General features: G+C 42.5%; 1 protein-coding gene across 1 annotated transcript in view; it reads left to right on the forward strand.

The window, feature by feature from the left end:
• Nucleotides 1-22,994, forward strand: part of PREPL (prolyl endopeptidase like) — a 90,826-nt gene that overhangs the window by 60,947 nt on the left and 6,885 nt on the right. Inside the window, exons 10-11 of the mRNA XM_033936809.1 lie at nucleotides 312-528; nucleotides 8,867-9,016. Coding sequence (XP_033792700.1) covers nucleotides 312-528; nucleotides 8,867-9,016 — 367 coding nt within the window. The remainder of the gene's footprint in view (nucleotides 1-311; nucleotides 529-8,866; nucleotides 9,017-22,994) is intronic.

A 22,994-nucleotide genomic window follows, 5' to 3' on the forward strand; every position in this document is an offset into this window, starting at 1 on the left:
GAGCTACAATACAGTCCTCGGGAAAGAGGTGGAGCTAAGAAAATGATTGATGCCTTCTACAAGCAATGCACAGTTTGGGGGTGACTACCCAGCAGTTCAGGACCTGCGCATCCATCTACAGGAAAGAAGATTATCAAGATAAGAACCTAATTTTTCTAAACCAAATCACTACGCATGTAGTCTTAATATTGGATTGCATGTCAATTATTTATGGGGTGTAAGTTATTAAGGTTTTAATTATGGTTTGGGAGATCAGCAGTAGCCTACTTACTATTTTTCAGACAATCTATAACTTTATTCTGAACTTTCAGGGGTGGAGGTGAACTGGGCCACAGCTGGCATGAAGATGGCCATTTGGACCATAAACTCAATGGTGTGGAGGACCTTAAGGCCTGTGTAATGCATTTACATGAACTGGGATATTCTGACCCCAACTCTACTGCAATAACAGCTGTCAGCGCAGGAGGGGTGCTTGCAGGAGCTCTATGCAACAGTAGCCCTGAACTGATGAAAGCTGTTTCTTTAAAGGTAAGTACTTTCCATGCAAACGGTTCTGGATTAGGCCATTGCTGGAAAAACACATCATTGTTAACAAATGTCATTGTTAAATTAGAACCCAGATGTTTCATACCCTCTCAAAAAGAGGAGAAAAAAGACCTCACTAACCCAGCTCTTGGATAAACAACTTCATGCTGTGAAGCTTTTACTATCATCAAAAAAGCTCCACTTCACCCAACAATCAAACACAACCATAGACCTATCTCTCAAGGTTGTTGTAATAATTATTTATTTAATTCAGTTTCTATCCCGCTGTCCCCCAGGAGCTCAGAACGGGTTACAGGTTTAACATACATAATTTCCGTACAAGTTTGCGATACAAATTTTTATCCTAACTTGATACATACTAGGGTCTAATATTAATAAGCACAATATACAGTTAACTGGTTGCAATTTGCTATAGTTTGTGATATTGTGCTGCTAAGGAAGGTAGTTAGTCCATAATTCATATCATATCAGCTCAAAATAGTAGGCGCATCAGAAATATAGATCAAAGTCAGCTGGACAAAACATAGTAACATAGTACATAGTAACATAGTAGATGACGGCAGATAAAGACCCAAATGGTCCATCCAGTCTGCCCAACCTGATTCAATTTAAATTTTTTTTTTTTTTTCTTCTTAGCTATTTCTGGGCGAGAATCCAAAGCTTTACCCGGTACTGTGCTTGGGTTCCAACTGCCGAAATCTCTGTTAAGACTTACTCCAGCCCATCTACACCCTCCCAGCCATTGAAGCCCTCCCCTGCCCATCCTCCTCCAAACGGCCATGCACAGACACAGACCGTACAAGTCTGCCCAGTAACTGGCCTAGTTCAATCTTTAATATTATTTTCTGATTCTAAATCTTCTGTGTTCATCCCACGCTTCTTTGAACTCAGTCACAGTTTTCCTCTCCACCACCTCTCTCGGGAGCGCATTCCAGGCATCCACCACCCTCTCCGTAAAGTAGAATTTCCTAACATTGCCCCTGAATCTACCACCCCTCAACCTCAAATTATGTCCTCTGGTTTTACCATTTTCCTTTCTCTGGAAAAGATTTTGTTCTACGTTAATACCCTTTAAGTATTTGAACGTCTGAATCATATCTCCCCTGTCTCTCCTTTCCTCTAGGGTATACATATTCAGGGCTTCCAGTCTCTCCTCATACGTCTTCTGGCGCAAGCCTCCTATCATTTTCGTCGCCCTCCTCTGGACCGCCTCAAGTCTTCTTACGTCTTTCGCCAGATACGGTCTCCAAAACTGAACACAATACTCCAAGTGGGGCCTCACCAATGACCTGTACAGGGGCATCAACACCTTCTTCCTTCTACTGACTACACCTCTCTTTATACAGCCCAGAATCCTTCTGGCAGCAGCCACTGCCTTGTCACACTGTTTTTTCGCCTTTAGATCTTCGGACACTATCACCCCAAGGTCCCTCTCCCCGTCCGTGCATATCAGCTTCTCTCCTCCCAGCATATACGGTTCCTTCCTATTATTAATCCCCAAATGCATTACTCTGCATTTCTTTGCATTGAATTTTAGTTGCCAGGCATTAGACCATTCCTCTAACTTTTGCAGATCCTTTTTCATATTTTCCACTCCCTCTACGGTGTCTACTCTGTTACAAATCTTGGTATCATCTGCAAAAAGGCACACTTTTCCTTCTAACCCTTCAGCAATGTCACTTACATACATATTGAACAGGATTGGCCCCAGCACCGAACCCTGAGGGACTCCACTAGTCACCTTTCCTTCCTTCGAGCGACTTCCATTAACCACCACCCTCTGGCGTCTGTCCGACAGCCAGTTTCTGACCCAATTCACCACTTTGGGTCCTAACTTCAGCCCTTCAAGTTTGTTCAACAGCCTCCTATGAGGAACTGTATCAAAGGCTTTGCTGAAATCCAAGTAAATTACATCTAGCATATGTCCTCGATCCAGCTCTCTGGTCACCCAATCAAAAAATTCAATCAGGTTCGTTTGGCACGATTTACCTTTTGTAAAGCCATGTTGCCTCGGATCCTGTAACCCATTAGATTCAAGAAAATATACTATCCTTTCTTTCAGCAACACTTCCATTATTTTTCCAACAACTGAAGTGAGGCTCACCGGCCTGTAGTTTCCTGCTTCATCCTTGTGACCACTTTTATGAATAGGGACCACATCCGCTCTCCTCCAATCCCCAGGAATCACTCCCGTCTCCAGAGATTTGTTGAACAAGTCTTTAATAGGACTCGCCAGAACCTCTCTGAGTTCCTTTAGTATCCTGGGATGGATCCCGTCTGGTCCCATCGCTTTGTCCACCTTCAGTTTTTCAAGTTGCTCATAAACACCCTCCTCCGTGAACGGCGCAGAATCTACTCCATTTTCTCGTGTAACTTTGCCGGACAATCTCGGTCCTTCTCCAGGATTTTCTTCTGTGAACACAGAACAGAAGTATTTGTTTAGCACATTTGCTTTCTCCTCATCACTCTCCCCAAGAAACACAAGTGCTTATCTTCCAACTTTATATAAATGTCTCATCAGTCTCCACATAAATCCTGCCAGCATGTGAGTGATGGAATTTGAAAGGCGAGATATTCCCCTAATGCAGCTTGCAGACAAAGCGAAATAGCAGTACTACTGTCGGAAGTAAGCGGTTGAAGGACTATTATGCTGGCAGGATTTATGTGAAGAGACTGATGGGACATTTTTATTAAACTGGAGGATAATCAAGGCTCACGCACTAATCCCACATTAATCAGCGCATGGTAATGTCTCATTCACACTGCCCCACCCCCTCCAAGAAAAATTCAGGGTTTTCCTTTAGAATGTGGTTTGTGCGCACACATTGGGACTATAGGACAGGATGCCGCAGCGCATTCCGCGGTAAGACCTTTAATCCTAGGACAAACAGGCAGCATATTCTCGCATGTGGGTGACGTCGTCCACGGAGCCTGGTACGGACAATGAAAAGTGCACCAGCACTTTAAGAATTCATAAGCTTTTGTACTGCCTGCACCACGAATGTGCGAGTGCCTTCCCACCTAACAAGGGCTCGCGATACCTCAGTTCTTCGTTTTCCACAGAGCGGAGTTGTGTTTTTCTAGTGTCACGTTGCCTTCCCTCAGCGCGTTTGTTTGTGAAAATATATTTTCAAAAGTTTTTCCTTCGGGTTTTTGTTAACCATTCGTATCTTTTCTTTTAAAAAAAAAGAAAGATTTTGCTTATCTTTTGCCTTGGTCCTCTTTTTAGGCTTGGGGTTTCGATTTACACGATTTTATTTAGCATATAAAAATTGAGTTTAATTTCCGCTCAAATATTCCCGTCCATGTCTAAGACATCGAGCGGGTTCAAGAAGTAACATAGTAGATGACGGCAGATAAAGACCCGAATGGTCCATCCAGTCTGCCCAACCTGATTCAATTTAAATTTTTAAATTTTTTCTTCTTAGCTATTTCTGGGCAAGTATCCAAAGCTCTACCCAGTACTGTGCTTGGGTTCCTACTACTGAAAACTCCGTTAAAACCTACTCCAGCCCATCTACACCCTCCCAGCCATTGAAGCCCTCCCCAGCCCATCATCCACCAAGTGCAGTCAGTGTCGACAGCATATTTCCATCACTGACCCGTACAACTGGTGTATCCAGTATTTAGGTCCTGAACATCATGTGGACTCCTGTATTCATTGCTCCACTCTTCAGAAGCGTTCGTTGAAGGCCAGTTGGCTTCAGCAAGAGAACATTTTTGGTACTCTTATGAAGGAAAAGTTGCAACCCTCGGTACTTACGGTGCCTGCATTGTATTTTTTTGTTGTTTTCTTCTTGCTTTCTTTTAACTTAAAATACAAAAAAATATACAAAATCATTTTTCAATAGAAGAAATACCTACGGGACTAATGAGGAGTCCAGCCAGCCAGAGTCTTATGACCCAGCTGGTATTCTGAAACTCCCATGGTACTAACTGAGCTAGTTTGTGATTAGTTCTCACTATGCACTTTGGTGTTGATTTATAATTATTTATCAACAGAAGTAGGCACATTTTACTTCCTGGTGTTCTCTTCATTACCAAGAACCTTCATCCTCTTTGCTTTCTTCAGGTCTGATTACCTTCTCCATCTTTCCACTTTTGGGCTCAAAACCAAATCGGTCAGAGTCCACCTCACTACTATTAATTCTTTCCATACTCCTGTCGACAATAAACTTCTGGCAACTCATCCTCTGGTTTCTAGGTTTATGAAAGGACTTTTTAACTCCAAACCTCTGCTGAAACTGCCTCCAGTTGTCTAGGATCTTAATGTATTTATTTATTTAAAATATTTCTCAACCATCTATTCCTAAGCGGCTTTACAAATAGATAATGAAGCCTCCATTTGAGCCACTAGTATCTACTCATCTCAAGTTCCTTACTTGGAAAGTGGTTTCTTGATCGCTGTCACTTTTGCTCATTGAGTCAGTGAACTTCAAGCATTGGTTTCTGGCCCACCATATACAGTATTTCACCATGACAAGGTGATTCTCCGCACTCATCTAAAATTCCTTCCAAACGTAGTACCGGAATTTCACCTGAATCAATCCATTATGCTTCCAGTCTTCTTTCTCATCCAGAAGCAGATCTTCATACATTGGACTGTAAGTGTGCCTTGATGTACTATCTATAAAGAACTAAATCACACAGGACTTCACCTCAACTCCAGAGGAAGGCTACTAAAATGATATGTTGTCTTCATCATAAGGCGTATGGGACAGACTTAAAGATCTCAATCTGCATACTTCGGAGGAAAGGTGGGAGAGGAGAGATATGATACCATTTAAATACCTATGTAAAGTAAATGCGCATGAGTCAAGTCTTTCATTTGAAAGGAAATTCTGCAATGAGAGGGCATAGGATGAAATTAAAAGGTGATAGGCTCCAGAGTAATCTGAGGAAATACTTTTTTACAGAAAGGAACAATGCATGGAACAATCTTCCAGAAAAGGTGGTAGAGACAGAGACTGTGTCTTAATGCAAAAGGGCCTGGGAAAGGCATGTAGGATCTCTCTGAGAGAGAAAGAGATAATGGTTACTGCAGATAGGCAGACTAGATGGGCCATTTGGCCTTTATCTGCCATCATGTTTCTATGTTCATCTCCTTTGAGCCCAACAAACTATGTCGTCCGGTCACCAAGAACTATTTCTACATGGTTGGCGGCCTGCATTTCTTTCTGCTATTCTGAGGCTGGGTTGCACCTGGAGGGATGTGTTTCATCACACAAAGTTCTTTCGATGGCAGCCTCAGTGGCTTTCTTACGATTACTCCCATTGATAAAATTTGCAAGGCAGTCACTTGGTCCTCAATTCACACATAGTAACATAGTAGATGACGGCAGATAAAGACCCGAATGATCCATCCAGTCTGCCCAACCTGATTCAATTTAAATTTTTTCTTCTTAGCTATTTCTGGGCAAGAATCCAAAGCTCTACCCGGTACTGTGCTTGGGTTCCAACTTCCAAAATCTCCATTAAAACCTACTCCAGTCCATCTAAACCCTCCCAGCCATTGAAGCCTTCTCCAGCCCATCCTCCCCCAAACGGCCATATACAGACACAGACCGTGCAAGTCTGCCCAGTACTGGCCTTAGTTCAGTATTTAATATTATTTTCTGATTCGAGATCCTCTGTGTTCATCCCACGCTTCTTTGAACTCAGTCACTGTTTTCCTCTCCACCACCTCTCTCGGGAGCGCATTCCAGGCATCCACCACTGCTCTAGATGTAACAATTAAATATAACCATAGAAATAGCAATTAAGGATTACTACAGTGGAGGAAAAGACTTCAAGAGCTCAGAGAGATCGCACTTTAAAGCATGGTAGCCTTCATGTACTGCTCATTTTTATAGAGCCATCATTAGAAAAAAACACACCTCTGTGAGTACTATAAGAACGACACTTCTCCCTCGTCATTCGCGGGGGATACGGGCAGAGCCGGACCGCGAATGCTGCAAAACCACGATTATCCGGCTCTGACGCACCCCCACCTCCCTGCCGCCTTCCCGGCCTTACCTGGTGGTCTAGAGGGCTTTCGGGGCAGGAGCGATCTTCCTACGCTCCTGCCCCGTGCAGATCGCCATCAGGAAATGGCTGTAGGGAGTTCCCGACGTAGTCTCGAGAGACTACGGGAACTCCCAGCAGCCATTTCCTGATGGCGATCTGCACGGGGCAGGAGCGTAGGAAGATCGCTCCTGCCCCGAAAGCCCTCTAGACCACCAGGTAAGGCCGGGAAGGCGGCAGGGAGGAAAAAAAGATGGATTTTTTTTTACATTAAGACTGTTTTTTTAATTTTCCCCCTCCCCAGAAAAAAATTGCGATTATATGAAACCGCGAGAGCAGGAACCGCGAATGGGGAGGGAGAAGTGTACTTGGTTTTCTTATGTCTTTTTTTCCTTTTAATTTTCCTTATTCTCTTTTTCTAAGTGTTGTTATATAAGTCCATCAAATGGCTTCTTGCTTCTGCTAGTTTATCCAAAAACACGAAGTCCTTGCATTAATGTGGCAAAAATTCCAAACCATATCGACACCACATGGAAAAACTCCCACTTAACTTTAATGTTGATCCGGGAGATTCCAAAGTTGGAAGATAGTTCAACTAATATAGGGCTCCTTTTACAAAGGTGCGCTAGCGTTTTTAATGCATGCACCGGATTAGCGCGCGCTAGCCGAAAATCTACCGCCTGCTCAAAAGGAGGCAGTAGCGGCTAGCGCGCGCAGCAATTTAGCACACGCTCTTCCGCGTCTTTTAAGGCCCTAGTGCGGCTTTGTAAAAAGAGCCCATAGTGATAAACGCTCAATGCTCTACGGAGCTTCTCTGTTTCACTGTATGACAACAGCTTCTTCAGGAGCAAAACCACATTTTACATTTGCACACCCTGACTTTCTATTTATAAAGTCAGGCCAGAATGATCCTAAATCCGAGAATAAAGATGCTGTCAGGGAAGGGATTTACCGTCCTCACGCCGCCACATTGGTTTCTAGCACAGTGTCTCAAAAAAACTCTTTTAGCTCTGGCACACTAAACAGAACAAATGTTTTTTGCGGTAGATTATAAATGAAATTATAAAATTGCAAAACCAACAAAGTAAATTTGAGAGTTATTTATTTAAAGTCCTTTAGGCCATGTTTGGGTAATTGTAAAAATTGTGAAACTAAAGTAGATAGAATAGAATTGCTAATCAATGCGATGGATGAGCTGGTTTTTGAGTGCAAATTAACTCAAAATGCATCTCGATAGTCAACAAGCAAACATGCATTTCATCATCTACCATTTGCAGTTGGTTGGGTTTTTTTTTTTTCAATTTAATTTCTGTCAAAGCAGAAAATCCAAGTTCGCAAAGATAAGAAGATAAAAACGGTAACAAAACTTTGATCGCTTTGTTGCTCAAGTTAACAAGTGCATAAAAAATAAAAATTACTTGTCTTTAGTTTTCAAGGAGTAATCACGTCAAAGAATGATGCTTGCCTGGGCACTTATATCCTTACAGACTCTTGAGTACACGACATCCATGTCACCTATTCTAGTATATACTTATGAAGGGAATTTTTAAAAATAAAGTAAAATTCTGGTCTCTCTCCTAGCACACCCAGCATCTCTTCGGGGCACACAGTGTGAGAGACACTGTTCTAGCAGGACTGGCAAAATATAATACTGAAAATTTAGGACACAGATAAAAATTTTAGAGACACAAACAGAAAATAAAATCATAATTACACTTTACTAGCCTATAAGCGTTGTTTGGTTGGGGGGTTTTTAGGTGGGGGGGGTTTCTATTTTGGAGTGCTTGTGCTAACTTGACTTTTTTCCTACATTTAAAAAATTCCTTTGCTCTTTGCTTGTTGTTCTCCTCCATTCCTTTTCCTCCTCCAGCCTCTAATATCTTCGCTTCTCTTCTTCCACCATTGTCCCACTCATATGTGATCTAGAGGTAGGTGGAAATCCTGAATGGAAGCATCTTTTCTTGGGCCTAGGTTCTTTGTTTAGTCTTGGCTGGAACAATGGGTACTGTTCTTGAGTCCAGGGCAGCTGAACTACGCATCAAATTTCGGCATTTAGGATTTTTCCTGTACTGCATTTGGGGTAATTGCATAGTTTCTCTTCTGCTATAGCAGGTTACTACAAAGTCTGATGTCTTTTGGGATCTTGCCAGGTATTTATAACCTGGATTGGCCACTATTAGAAATGGGATACTGGGCTTGATGGACCTTCAGTCTGTCCTAGTATGGCATTACTTATGTACCTCTGCAAGAAGAGGTGAAAAAGAGAGAAACATTGCAGGGAAGAATAAAATATTGACTTTCTCTTTCATTTTTACAGGCCCCTTTTCTTGATGTTCTGAATACAATGTTGGACCCTCTTCTACCCTTAACAGTTGAAGAACAGGAAGAGTGGGGTAATCCATTATCCGATGAAAATTATTTGGACTATATAAAGAGCTACTGCCCTTATCAGAACATTAAGCCACAGGTATTATCTCCTGTCCTAGAAAGAGAATGGAGCTTTGTTTTAGATTACAGTCCACCCTGATTCTCCTAGCCAGCACCCCTTCTTGTGCTGGCCCTGAATGAAAACCATTTGTGGTCTAATTAAAGTTAAGCGTCAACCTCGGCATTTAGTGTATTGCATATATTAATTGGTACCAGTGACTCTTCATTTAGCAGCCAAATATCACCACTAAACAGATGATTGCTGGCTCCGCCTTTGCTCCTGCACAAAGCCAGCTCCTTACTAAACAGCCAGATTTAATTTGTAGAGAGTTAAAAGGCCAGATTTCATGCATGTGAAAGGCAGTTCTGTAAACTAAACAACTGCATTTATGCATCCCTTAATGTGCATAAATATATACTTACCCACGGAAATGCCAGCAGGGACTTAAATGCTATTCTACAACTGCCCCCTTAATCTATATAATGGCCCTTTTAGTAAGCTTGTATTCACTTAAGAAGATCATTCATCTAAATAACCATACTCATTACTAAAATTATGAATGTAAAAATTGTGCTTAGTTAAAAGATCAATACTGGCTTTGGCGTAATCACTCACATCGTAGTTGTAAAAAAATTGGTACTTATCTTATAAAGATTGTAATTTGAAGACCAGACACCGCAACAATCTGCCAGTATCTGTGCCTTATCCAGGTCCACAACTCTCAGTGGAAAAAGTTAGGTGCCATTTATAGAATCAGAATTAAAACTTTGATAGCGGGATACAGCTTGCGTGACGAAGCTATACTTTTTATTGTATTATGAATGCTCCGTTGTTTCTTCTATTGTACTGCTTATTGTTGTTCGCCTGCTTGAACCCTTCTGCAAAAGGACTTCTTGCGGTTTGTTGTTCCTGTTCTCTGTTGGCTCCTTAATAAGATGATAATGCCTACAAAATGTGTGGCAGTAAGTTTGCCATATGTTAATGGAAACATTAGCACGCCTTTTACTAAGCTGCCTTATGTTCTAACACACCTAACACAAATTAAAATGGTGTATTACGGGTCATGCTCATGCAGTGATGTCATGCAGGGGGGAGGGGGACTGTTCTGGGTGCTGTCTTTAAGGGGGGGTTGCTGGCACCTAGTAACCCCCTCCGGCATACTTCTTTAAATATTCACCAGCATGAGTAGCATCTTCCACATGTTGCGCGTGTTAACCTCAGCTCCCTTCTGATGTGACTTCTTGGTCATGGGACCAGGATGTGACGGCAGAAGGAAGCCAAGGATGATATTCAACTTACCCACCCTGTTGATCTGGACAACCCTGCAGATAGTTCATCTATTAACTTGAAACTGGAACAAATCAGTCAATGGTTAAGCACAAATATGTTAGCTCTCAACATCAGCAAAACCAAAGTAATGACTTTCCCAGTCAAGGACGGTCTTGCCCTTCCCTGCCCCATAACAATAAAATCAGTTTCAGTTCAGATAGTCACCTCTATTAAACTTCTTGGTGTTACTTTCGACGGAAATCTCTCGTTCCATGAACAAATAAGTTCAGTGGTTAAGAAATGTTTCTACCTCTTCGAATGATTAGATCTCTTACCACCTTATTAGATCAATCTTCATTAAATATTCTTATTCATTCGCTCGTTATTTCATGTTTAGATTACAGTAATGCACTATACAAAGGAATCACTAAGAAAGAATAAAACGTCTTCAAATTATTCAAAATACCGCCATTAAAATTATCTCAAAAGCACGAAAATACGATCATTTCACACCTCTTTTGATTAACGCTCACTGGCTTCCTATAGATCATCGAATTTCCTATAAAATAATGTTACTGACATACAAGACCATAACTTCTGTCCACCCTGATTTTATTAATAGGCTACTTATCCCCCCCATACTCCCCCATCGTACATTACGCTCATCTAATCAAAACTTGCTATCCATCCCTTCTTTAAGATACATTAACACTATGCGTACTAGCATTTTTTCTGTTACGGCACCTACCATCTGGAATTCAGCACCAAATTATATAAGAGAAATTACATTCCTTGATAAATTTAAAAGTAACTTGAAGGCCTTTCTTTTTAAAGACGCCTTCGGTGTATAATAGTCCTTCTAAGGATGGTAATGGAAATCTGTTCCTTGCCATTTTTTAATCATTTTAGCCTATTTTACAAAACATTAGACTATTTATTTTATTGTTCCCCCTCCTTTTGTCTTGGTCCTTCTCCCCCTTGTTCTCTTTATACAAATTGTATTTCTGCCCTTTTCCATCCTGTATCGGTAAGTTAATGTTTGTCAGTGCGTTCGAATGTTTGTAGCATCATTTGTAATTTGTTTTTAATGTACGCTCTTTTTATACTTTGTTTTTATATTATGTAAAACCGCTTTGAATTTGAATAAAGCGGTATATCAAATTTTTAAATAAACCTGAAACCAAGTGGATGATGTTGCTTTTACCGGGGAACATTTCAGGAGGTATGCGAGGGTAGGGGATGCCTAACAGTGACTAAGACTGCTTAGGCGCCAAGTGGATGATTGACAATTGCACTCAACGGCCCTTACAAGTTAGGCACTGTTTATAGAATTGGGGTCTTAATGTCTACAAAATGTAAGTTTTATTAATGACCGCATGCTAATAGCAACATTAGCATGTACTGAATAGCGTACTTCCCTGAGTGCAAGAAAACTTCTCAATGTAAAGAATTTTTTTTTTTTAAATAATAATGTGAATCCTCAGTGTGAGGTAGTAAGCTCAGAGAAGCTCAGACCCAAAAGAGAAAGCTCCAATGCTTTACTAGGCCCAGTTAGCCGGTGAGAAAATGTTACTATTTTGGCCACACACCATCAAAGGGATTCACTTGTGTGCATGTGTTAATTTTAAATGAACTGTGCAATAAGTGGGTCAATAATTAGTAAGTCAAAAATATAAGCGAAGAAAAATGTATAAGGGAAATGTTAGAAAATAGTGTTTCACTCAATAAGACCTGCATTCTTCATTATACTTCGTGTCTCCTTCTATGGATTGGTTAATTCCGGGTCAGCTCAACTCGGTTTCAGGGAAGAACAACCTGTAAGCGAGGGGGGGGGGGGTAAGAAGAAGGGTTAGGGAGCGATAGGGGAGGGGAGGAGAAGTGAGGAGGGCCAATGAAGGAAGACCAGGTCAGGAAGGGGAGAAAGATAGCAGAGGGTGGAAGGGAAAATCGCTCTTCTGTATCCGGCACTCAGAGGAGGTGGTTGCGACTTGTGCTTCCACCCGCTGCCTGGTTGCCCGGCCTCCCATGTGCTCACCTGATATTTGGCCAGTTTTGGCCCGATGTGGCTTTCCTTGCGAGAGGCGAGCATGAGGAAGATCTGGGTGGGCAGCAGGGAGGAAGAGGGAGGCCGATCGGGCGTGCGCTGCTGCTCTGCTGGTGAGGCCGGCGTTGCGGTGGACGGGGCATAGGCAGTTTGAGTGTGCCACGCGGCCGATGCAGAGCTGCCTCTCCTATTTTCCTGGCCGGCCTGCATGTTCACCCGATGTGGAGTATTGAGATCAGCTCTGCAGGGGTACGGGAGCGCTCCAGCGCTTACCTGCCAGCCTACATTGGGCGCGGGAGTCGGCAACAAGCCCCTGAGTGCACGATTTGAGATCTATAAAGTAAGAGCTGACACTAATTGTAATACTGCCTGTGTTGTGTATATGATACAATGTCTTTGCCAAAGGCTATATATAGGCAAGACTACCCGTCCGATCAAAGTGAGATTAAATGAGCACAAATCTAGGGTCTATACTGCCCCACTGGTACGCCATTGGAAATTAATGCATCACACTTTACAAGATATGCAATGGCGCATCATTGATGTAGTGAACATAGGGTGGGAGGTAGGCAGTTATGAAAGGATCCTTAGCTTGAGGGAGCTCAGATGGATTTTTGAGTTAAATACTATTGCCCCTCATGGTTTGAATGAGGATGCTGAGTGGCAAGCTGTAGCAGTTTAAATAAAGTTACAGTAGGTCCTGTTTTTCTGCACCCCCGTCAACTCAAAGGCTATTTGCTGTGAGGCTATTCGGGATCTGCCATTTTATACCAGAAATTGTTTGAAGTTTAATGAATGTCCGTTCACTAAATCAGTCCCTGTTTTTAACACCAAATATTCAGTGGATAAGTAAGTGGTGAATAGCAAGTAACATCGGCTTGTTGTACTTTCCTTACATGATCGCCAAGCAGGAAGTTTTGCTCTAATAGCGGCACAGCTTTGCAAGTGACAGCAGGGAGTTCCTTCTCTTGAAAGTGGCTGTTTCAAATTATGCAGCAGTTCGAAGCATAGCTGATAGGAAATCTTATGGTTAGGTAAGTTTGGGATAGAAAAAGTATAGAAATTTATCTTTTTAGATTAAGTGGTTAAGATTCTAATGCAGTATGTAATTGCACCTCATTCCCTGATGAAAGCACTGAAACAGGGCTCACATCAGAAGAGGTGGTGCTGCAAGATAAGTTTAACACTTTCTTAGGCTATATCTAAAAAGATTAAAAAACAAAAATATAAATTGAAGATTAAAATAGATTAATAGATAAGAAGGTAAAAGAAAGACATGAAAGAGATCCTAGCTGGATCAATGAGGATTGCACCCTGGTTGGGTTAAGCTACCCGATCGGCAGTCTGAAGATCCCTTATACTCAACATACCTCCTTTGCTTTGAAGGCTATATAATATGCTATGCGGTAAATCTTCTAGACCTGACATTTCAAAACCCAAGTGCGATTGACCTGTTACCCTTTGGGATTGTCATGGATGGTAAGGGTCGACATGGTTTTTCTTTTGCTTGCTTTTCTTTACATTCATTTACAGTATTTGGCCTTGGCTCGTTTTGAACTATGTACTTGGATTATTACTTGTTTTTGACGCAAAATGCTGCTATTTTTTATGCGGTACCTTCCCTCCATTATTTCCTCTTTCAGCTGGTAATGAAGGATTTCTCAGAATGGTAGTGTTTCAACTATCGCGTGTCCACTTCGTAAAATCAAATTTTACTTAAAGAATCCTGAAGAAGGGGGTTGTTCTTCCCTGAAACTGAGCTGGGTTGAATCGGAATTAACCGATTCATAGAAGGAGACACAAAGTATAATGAAGAATGCGGGTCTTATTTGAGCTAAGTTCTCAGTTTGGGACTATTTTTTAACATTTCACTTACACGCTTTTCTTGGCTGATATTTCAAGGTGGGGGGGGAGCTTTCCCTATAATTGTAAGCTTTCTGAATGCCGTCAAGTTATGATTTTTAATCATTGACTCATTGCACAGTTAATTTAAAATTAGCACAAGTACACAAGTGATTCCCTATGATGGTATATGGCCAAAATAGTGAGTAACATTTTCTCAATGGCTAACTGGGCCTAGTAAAGTATTGGAGCTTTCTCGTTTGGGCTTCTCTCACACCAAGGATTCACATTATTTTTTTTTTTTTTTTTTTCTTTACATTAGGAAGTGTTCTTGCACTCAGAGAGGAATGCTCTTCAGTATGTTTTGTATCTTATTTAAGTACCTAGTGTGATTTGGGGGGTATTCTTCTTATGTAACATTAGCACAAAGACATTAATTTTAAAAAAAGATGGAAAATTGGTCATTTTACTGGTACAGCAAAAATAACCTTAACTCACAGGAAAAACCTAGCTAAGGACACCGAAGGGCCACTTCATTTTATTGAAGTACAGTCAAACCTCGGTTTGCGAGTAACCCGGTTTGCGAGTGTTTTGCAAGACAAGCAAAACATTCTCGCAAAACGTGTCTCGCAAACCGAGTGTTGACTCGATTTGTGAGCACCCCCCAATAACCGGCATCGCTCCCCCCCCCCGCTCGCAAAGGGCCCCCTCCCGCTCGAATCAGCACCCCCCCCCCCCCGTGAGAACAGGAACCCCACAAGTGCCGGTGCCGCTTGAAGCTCTTCTTCCCAGTCTCTGCCGGCTTTGAGAATGCATCTGCGCATGCTCAAGCCCTTCTAATTCTCTCTCTCGCCGAAAATCTCGGCGAGAGGGAGAATGAGAAGGGCTTGAGCATGCGCAGATGCATGCTCAAAGCCGGCAGAGACTGGGAAGAAGAAGATCTTCAAGCGTCACCGGCACTTGTGGGCTGCGTGCCGGTGCCAAAGGGGGGGTGAGTTAAAGTTGGTCAGGCGGGGGTTCCTATTCTCGCGGGGGGGTGCCGATTCAAGCGGGGGGGGGCTTTGCGAGTGGGGGGGAGCGGGTCTCGTGCCGGTGCCAGACGGGGGGGTGAGTTAAAGTTGGTCGGGTGGGGGGTGCCTGTTCTCACAGGGGGTGCCAGATCACGCGGGGGGGGGACTTTGCGAGCGGGGGGAGGGAGCAGCGCCATAGCCTCGGGGGGGGGGGGGGGGAAACGTATCAAAGCGAGTTTCCATTATTTCCTATGGGGAAACTCGCTTTGATAAATGAACATTTTGAATTACGAGCATGCTCCTGGAACGGATTATGCTCATAATCCAAGGTACCACTGTAATTGAATACATTTATAGAACAAACGAATGTAAAGAACGGCTGACGAAACCTCTACGGATGCATCCCACCATTTGTCTAGCCTTGGATGCAGCTTTCTCCACCTGCTTGGCAGTTTTCATGTTTTCACTAATGATTACTCCCAAATCACGTTCTGCCCTAGTCCTAGCTAAGGTCTCACCATTCAGAGTGTAAGTTCTGCACGGGTTTTTGCTGCCAAGGTGCATGACCTTACATTTTTTGGCATTAAAGCCTAGCTGCCAAGTCGAGGACCAATGTTCCAATAAGAGCAGGTCCTGTTCCATACTGTCGGGCAAGGTGCTGTTATCTACTATGTTGCATAGTTTGGTGGCGTCGGCGAATAGTGTTATTTTACCTTGAAGCCCTTGAGTCAGGTCTCTTATGTATATGTTGAAAAGGATCGGTCCCAACACCGATCCCTGTGGCACTCCACTGGTCACCTCCGATGTATTGGAGGGGGTACCGTTAACCACTACCCTCTGGATTCTACCGCTTAACCAGTCATTGACCCATGTCGTCAATATCACTCCCAATCCCATCGAAGTCATCTTGCTCAACAATCTGCGGTGCGGGACGCTATCAAAAGCTTTGCTGAAGTCCAAGTACACGACGTCTAGAGACTTCCCCATATCCAGTTTCCTTGTAACCCAGTCAAAGAAGCTGATCATATTGGATTGACAGGACCTTCCCTTTGTGAATCCATGCTGCTGGGAATCCTGTAGATTCTCCTCGGTCAGGATCGTATCTAATTTGTGTTTAATAAGTCTTTCCATGAGTTTGTCCACTATTGAGGTGAGACTGACCGGTCTGTAATTCGCAGCCTCCGTTCTGCAACCTTTTTTGTGCAATGGAATGACGTTAGCTGTTTTCCAGTCCATGGGGTCTTTTCCCGGTACTTAGGGAAAGATTGAACAGCACGGATGGTGGAAGCTGGCCGATAATATTTATATAAATTATGACTGTGAAGTAAAATTGATAAGAATATATTTAGATCTGTGGAAGATATTTGATGATAAAAATATATATACACAAAGAAAATTTAATTGCCCTGAAGCAAGGACTGTATATTGACGATTGATCTTTGAATGCTTCAGAAGACTTGTCTAATTAAGTTTGATAGTCTAGCCATATAAGTAGTGTTTTTCAATATATTTTTTTAAGTTCATCTTTTAAAGGTACAGGTTTTAAAGGTATTTCCATAGATAAGCATGGTATTTGCCCAATCTATGAGAAAAGTACCCAATAGGCCAGGGGTGCCCACACTTTTTGGGCTTGCGAGCTACTTTTTAAATGACCAAGTCAAAATGATCTACCAACAATAAAATAAAAAAAAAACACAAAGCACACTGATGCATAGAAAATGTTAATCATCATTCCTATTCCAGGGTTTTTCAAAGAGGTCAAAGCAGATGATTCTAAGCACTATCACTTCAGTAACAACCATACAAAAATAGACAAATATACCCCCTCCCTTTTTACTAAATCACGATAGCAGTTTTTAGCGCAGGGAGTTGCGCTGAATGCCCAGCGCTGCTCTCGACACTCATAGGCTCCCTGCGCTAAAAACCTCTAATGCGGTTTAGTAAAAGGGGACCTTAGTGTAAAATATAGACAGCAGATATAAATTCAGACACATTTTGATCACTAAATTTAAAATAAAATCATTTTCCCTACCTTGTCTGGTGATTTCAAGAGTCTCTGGTTGCACTTTCTTCTTCTGACTGTGCATACAATCTTTCTTCCCTTCTTTTAGCCTGTATGCTTCTTCTCCAGACCTCATTCCTTCCCCCCAACTTTTCCTTCCTCTTCCCTGCCCTTTCTTTCTCTCTGCCTCCCTTTCATTTTTTTCTGTTTCTCTTCTTTCCTTCTGTATCCCTTGCCTGCCCTTTTTCTTTCTTTCTCCCTGCCCTCCCCCAAGCCACTGCCATTACCATCGGGGACCAGGACCCAAACACCACCAATAACAGGCCCCAAGCTCTCCCTGCTTCGGCCAACCAGCATTCCTCTCCCCGACGTCAATTCTGCCGTCGGGAAGAGGAAGGCTGATCAGCCCAAGATCGTGATCAACCTATTGGGGGAAATGCTGCCGGGTCCTGCCTTCGCGGAAACAGAAAGTAGGCAGGACCCGGCAGGAACAAGAACAAATGCTTCACTAACCTGTCTCCCGCATTAGCCCGTAGCGAACGCTTGCTTCAGGGCTCTCAACATGTGCGTGCCGGCTTCCCTTCTCCCACCCCCCCCCCCCCCGGACATAACTTCCGGTTTCAGAGGGAAGAGAAGAGAAGCCGGCACGCACACGTTAGAGCCCGGAGCATAAGTTCGCTAGGGGCTGAAATCTCCAAGCCGGTTTTTTTTTGGGGGGGGGGGTTTTTTTGAGTTCAAAAAACTTTTATTGAATTTTACAGGTTACATAAAAAAGATAACCAGAAGTAACAGAATTCAAAGTGTACATCACCAATAGGAGAAAGCATGTACTGAAACATCATATATATGCATAGAAATAGAAATATTGATAAGTAGATTAAGCAGTTCAATAATACAATGAAATGAAAAGCAAGAGGTTAAGCATTACAGAATTGAAGAAGAGGTTTCCAGACAGCAAGAAATCTATCCATCGTGTTAGATTTTTCAGCAAATATTCTTTCATACTTGCCCGTGAGGCACAGAGCATTCCACCACATATGGAAGTCCACCCTAGTGAGGTCCTTCCAGCAGAATAAAACTGTCTGAATCGCTAAAGTCATCATTATAGTGAACAACCTGGATTCATCATTATCCATGGGTTCTAAAAGAGCTTGAGACATTACAATGATGATGGGATAGGACAAAGTATCATATAGTTCCAGAATGTCACAAGTGACTGTCCACACTTTACTCCAATAGACCTGTACATGTGGACAAGAAAAGAGTAAATGTTCTAATGAACCAGTCGCTTGAGAGCAGGACCAACATAAGGAAGACATAGTAGGATTGATTCTATTAGACAGCACAGGGGTCCACACTGCTCGGTGAAGGAGAAAGAAAATAGATTGCAAGAGTGAGGCCGATCTAACAGCTTTGAAGAAAGTCAACCAAAGTGCAGACCAGTCAATAGCATCAGAGGGTAGGTTGAGGTCTCTGCACCATTTCACTTCAGATTCTAGCGGGCTCGAAAAATGAGCACGCTGGAGCAATTTGTATCACATAGAAGCTTTGGAGAATCTCCTGGGAATGGTGCGAAGTAGTATGTGTAGACCAGGCTCTTCTAATCGCATTCGAGTTTTGGGCAAAGAATGTGTAATGCAATGACGTAACTGGAGCCAGCTAAAGTATTGAGAGCCAGCAACACCCCAGGTTTCCGAGAATTCTGAGAAGGACATCCAGTCTTCCGCTTTCATCAAATCACGAACCAGCCAGATACCCCGGTTTTGCCAGTCCCGCCATGACACACAGGAGTCTGAGATTTTAAATAAGTTATTGTTCCATAATGGGACCAAAGATGAATCTTTCCAGCTGGATGTGAAGGTGGAGTCAATATTGTCAACCGCAGTCTTATAGGCTAAGAGAATGTTGTCCCGCTTGTCAGATTTAGACAGAACAATGCCAGCCATATATTTCAACTGTCGTTCTCCATATAATGCACATTCAAGTGGGAACCAGGCAGGAGTATCATAAGTATTAGAGAGGTGGTATCCTAAGACCCACTGGTGCATGATAAAAGCATGATGGTAGTGTACAAAACAGGGGAAATTCACACCACCTGAACTGCGAGGTGCCTTCAACTTAGCCAAAGCTATGCGGGGTTGTTTGTTTTTCCATAAAAACTTCACAAGGATAGAGTCCACTGATTTGTAAAAAGAAGCTGGTAAGTGAAAAGGAAGCATGGATAAGATGTAATTAATCTTGGGGGCGATCATCATCTTAATGGTTTCAATCCTACCCCACCAAGATAGGGTCAGCGGGGACCATTTGGCGATTGATGTCTTGACAATATCCAGCATATGATCTACATTCAGGTGCATGGTTTCTTCAATTGTAGGACCAAACAAGACTCCCAAATATTTCATGGAGCTGGCCGTCCACTTCACACCATGTACCATTATATCTGATTCCGCTGCCGGGCAGTTTAAAGGCATCACCTCTGTCTTGCTCATATTTAACTTGTAACCAGAAACTTCTGCATATGCCGCAATGTCAGTGAGCAGGTGAGTGAAAGAGGGAGGCGTGATGTATAATAGGATATCATCGGCATACGCCGAAATCTTGATCTCCTGAGGTTGTTCTCCAAATGTGAATCCAGATATATGCGGATTAGCACTGATGCGCAGTATCAGGGGCTCTAACGCAAGGTTAAAAAGTAGTGGTGATAGAGGGCAACCTTGCCTGGTGCCTCTAGTAGGGTGAAAGGCTGATGACAACGAACCATTGATGTATGTTCTAGTGGTGGGCATAGAGTAGAGTACCTTGATTTTGTTGATAAAAGCTTCATCGAAGCCAAACCAGCGTAAAGTATGGAAAAGGAATGGCCACTCAATCCGGTCAAACGCTTTCTCAGCATCGAGCCCGACCGCTAATAGTTCATGCTTCTGACTGTGCACTTGAGCGATGATGTGAGAGAAAATCCGAGTATTGTCATTAGAAAAACGTCCATTAATGAAGCCACTTTGGACCGGGGAAATGAGTTTGGTGATGACAGCTTGTAGTCGTGAGGATATCAACTTGGCATAAATTTTTGCGTCCACATTTATTAAAGATAGCGGTCTATAGTTAGTGAGACATCGTGGATCCTTGCCAGATTTAGGTAGTACTATGATGTGAGCTTCGGTGAAAGAGCCAGTAACCTCGCCAGAAGAAATTAGGTGTTCAATAAACGGTAAGTAAAAAGGGATCAGTACATCCTGAAACTCCTTGTAGAACTCTACCGTCAATCCATCTGGACCCGGAGCTTTCTTAAGGTTCATAGAATGAATCACCAATGAGATTTCCTCAGAAGTTATTGGATCATTTAGTCGTAGGTTATCATTCTCGTCCAAACAGGGATGTGGGATGTCGTCCAGAAACTCTTGAACCCGATGTGGGGATTGCAATTCAGAAGTATATAATGATTTATAGTAAGCCATGAAAGCTTATGAGATGTCAGAGGTCTCATTAATTTCTGTACCAGAATCCAATTTGATACAAGTGATAAGTGCTTTTTCTTCTCGTTTTTTAAGGAGATTGGCCAGCAGGTGCCCACATTTGTTATTCTCAGCGAAATAGGATGCTGATTGTAGAAAAATCGCATGGGAGGCTTTGGTGCTTAAGATTGAGTTATAGTGAAAGCGGGCCTTATTCAGACGTAATAACAGTTGGACATCACAAGGCGTTTGTTGATGTTGTGCTTCCAGGACTCTAATTTCATTTTCGATACGAGTGCGGTCTGATTTCAATTGTTTGTGTTTAGCAGCTGTATGGTTGATTATAACACCCCTGATAAAAGCTTTAAAAGCATCCCAGCAGCATGTCCATGATGTCTGATCTGGCGAATTGAATTGGAAGTATTCTTGGATCTTAGATCTTATTAAGTCACAAAACTGCGTATCCAGTAAGAGAGCATTGTTAAAACGCCATTGCCTCGTGCTCCGAGCAGCAGCTGAACCTTTAATCTGAATAGTAACTGCAGCGTGATCAGAGACAGTTATTGGTAGAATATCAGCATCCATAACTGAAGAACTCAACGATTCACTTATAAGAAAGAAATCAATGCGTGAATACGATGAATGAGGGGGAGAGTAGAAAGTAAAAGCCTCCGTATCAGCATGTTTGTGTCTCCAGATATCTTGTAGGTTGACATTTTTAATAAGATCTTGTAATGCATACCAAGATTTGGTTTTTTTATATGTGCATTTAGATTTTCTATCTTTGGTAGGGCTTAAGACCATATTAAAGTCGCCCGCTACAATCAATTTTGCAGTAGTGTCCTCCAACAGTGATTCGGTAATGGCATGAAAGAATTCAGGTCGATCCACATTCGGACCATACAAATTAAATAAACAGAATTTCTCCCCAGCATAATCAATCAGGACTTTTACCCACCGGCCATTAAGGTCATTAGCAGAGGAGATGACAGCAATATTGCTATTTTTCCTGATGAGAGTGAGTACTCCGCCTTTCCTGTCTATGGCAGGGGAATAGTATGGGGGTAAAGCCCATGGTAAGTGAACTTTAGCAGATGTATTGCTGTCCAAATGAGATTCCTGTAACATAATGATGTCAGGGTTATGGTTATCTAGATAAGCTAGAATCTTCTTCAATTTGACTTTGTTATTGAGACCTTTTGTATTCATTGAAATGAGTTTAAGAGACATTATAATAGAAGAAAAGAATGTTCAGGAGCGTGAGTGAGTGAATAGTACAAAAGTGTGTCAACTGCAGGGACATAGAAAGACATATCAAAAAATAAGTCAGTACAAGCTGAATAAGACTGGGTTTAAGAAAAACAAGTGGTGCACACCATGAATTAACTGAAGTGGAAAAAAACCCACTTCTAAACCATAACAGTGTGAGTGCGGCAGAGGTAGCCAGAAGGCAGGGAAGAACCCGAGCCCCCCTCATCATGTAGAATTCCATAAACAGACATAACTAAGTTTAAAAGCAAAGCGAAAACACAGCCAAAGTGCAATAGATCAACACAGACATAGTAAAGCCAAGCTAGTCAAATAAAAGCAAACATAACTGAGCATCTACTATATAGAAAAGTACATATTTTTCCTGAGGTGCCTGAGACCAAGATGTTCACCGCTCTTGTATTCAAACCTGATTGATTGGAGTTGGTGCATGTTGTTCAATAAAGGTTGCCAGCTCTTCCGGGTTGAGAAAGTCTTTGGTGGAATTATTTAGGGTCACCCTCATACGAGCAGGATATAGTAAGCCAAATCTTGCATTCAAAGCTTTCAGCTGCGGCCTGTAGGAGAGAAGTTGTTTGCGACGACGGGCTGTAGATTTGCTCAGATCTGGAACAAACAAAATGGTGGAGCCCTCATGCTTGATCGGGGCTCTTAGCTTAGCCTGCTGCATGATTTCCAGGACATGTTGATATCTGAGTATCTTTAATACCACAGGTCTGGGCCGCCGGTCACCAGCCACGAGGGAGGAAGGGACTCTGTGTGCCCTCTCTACCTCAAATTCCCTTTGAAAGGTAAGATCCAGGAGTTGAGGGATCAGTGATTCAAGGTGCTTGATGAGCTCGCTATCACAGCCATTCTCCGGGAGCCCTAAGATGCGTATGTTACAACGTCGGGACCGATCATTACTATCCTCCAGGTCCCGTTCCAAAATGGCAATACGATCTGACCTTTTCCGGAGCTCAGACACATGCAACGTGGTCGCCTCCATTTTAGTTTCCAGCGTGCACACTCTAGTCTGCAGTTGAGCAAAGTCTGCTGACATGCTTGTGATTTTATCATTGATTTCCTCTGTGCATGCTTTGGTTTCAGTGGCCAGTTCTTTGAGTTCTCTTAGCTCAGCGAGAATCTC

This window comes from Geotrypetes seraphini, chromosome 3, assembly GCF_902459505.1.
Source record: "Geotrypetes seraphini chromosome 3, aGeoSer1.1, whole genome shotgun sequence".
NCBI lineage: Eukaryota > Metazoa > Chordata > Amphibia > Gymnophiona > Dermophiidae > Geotrypetes > Geotrypetes seraphini.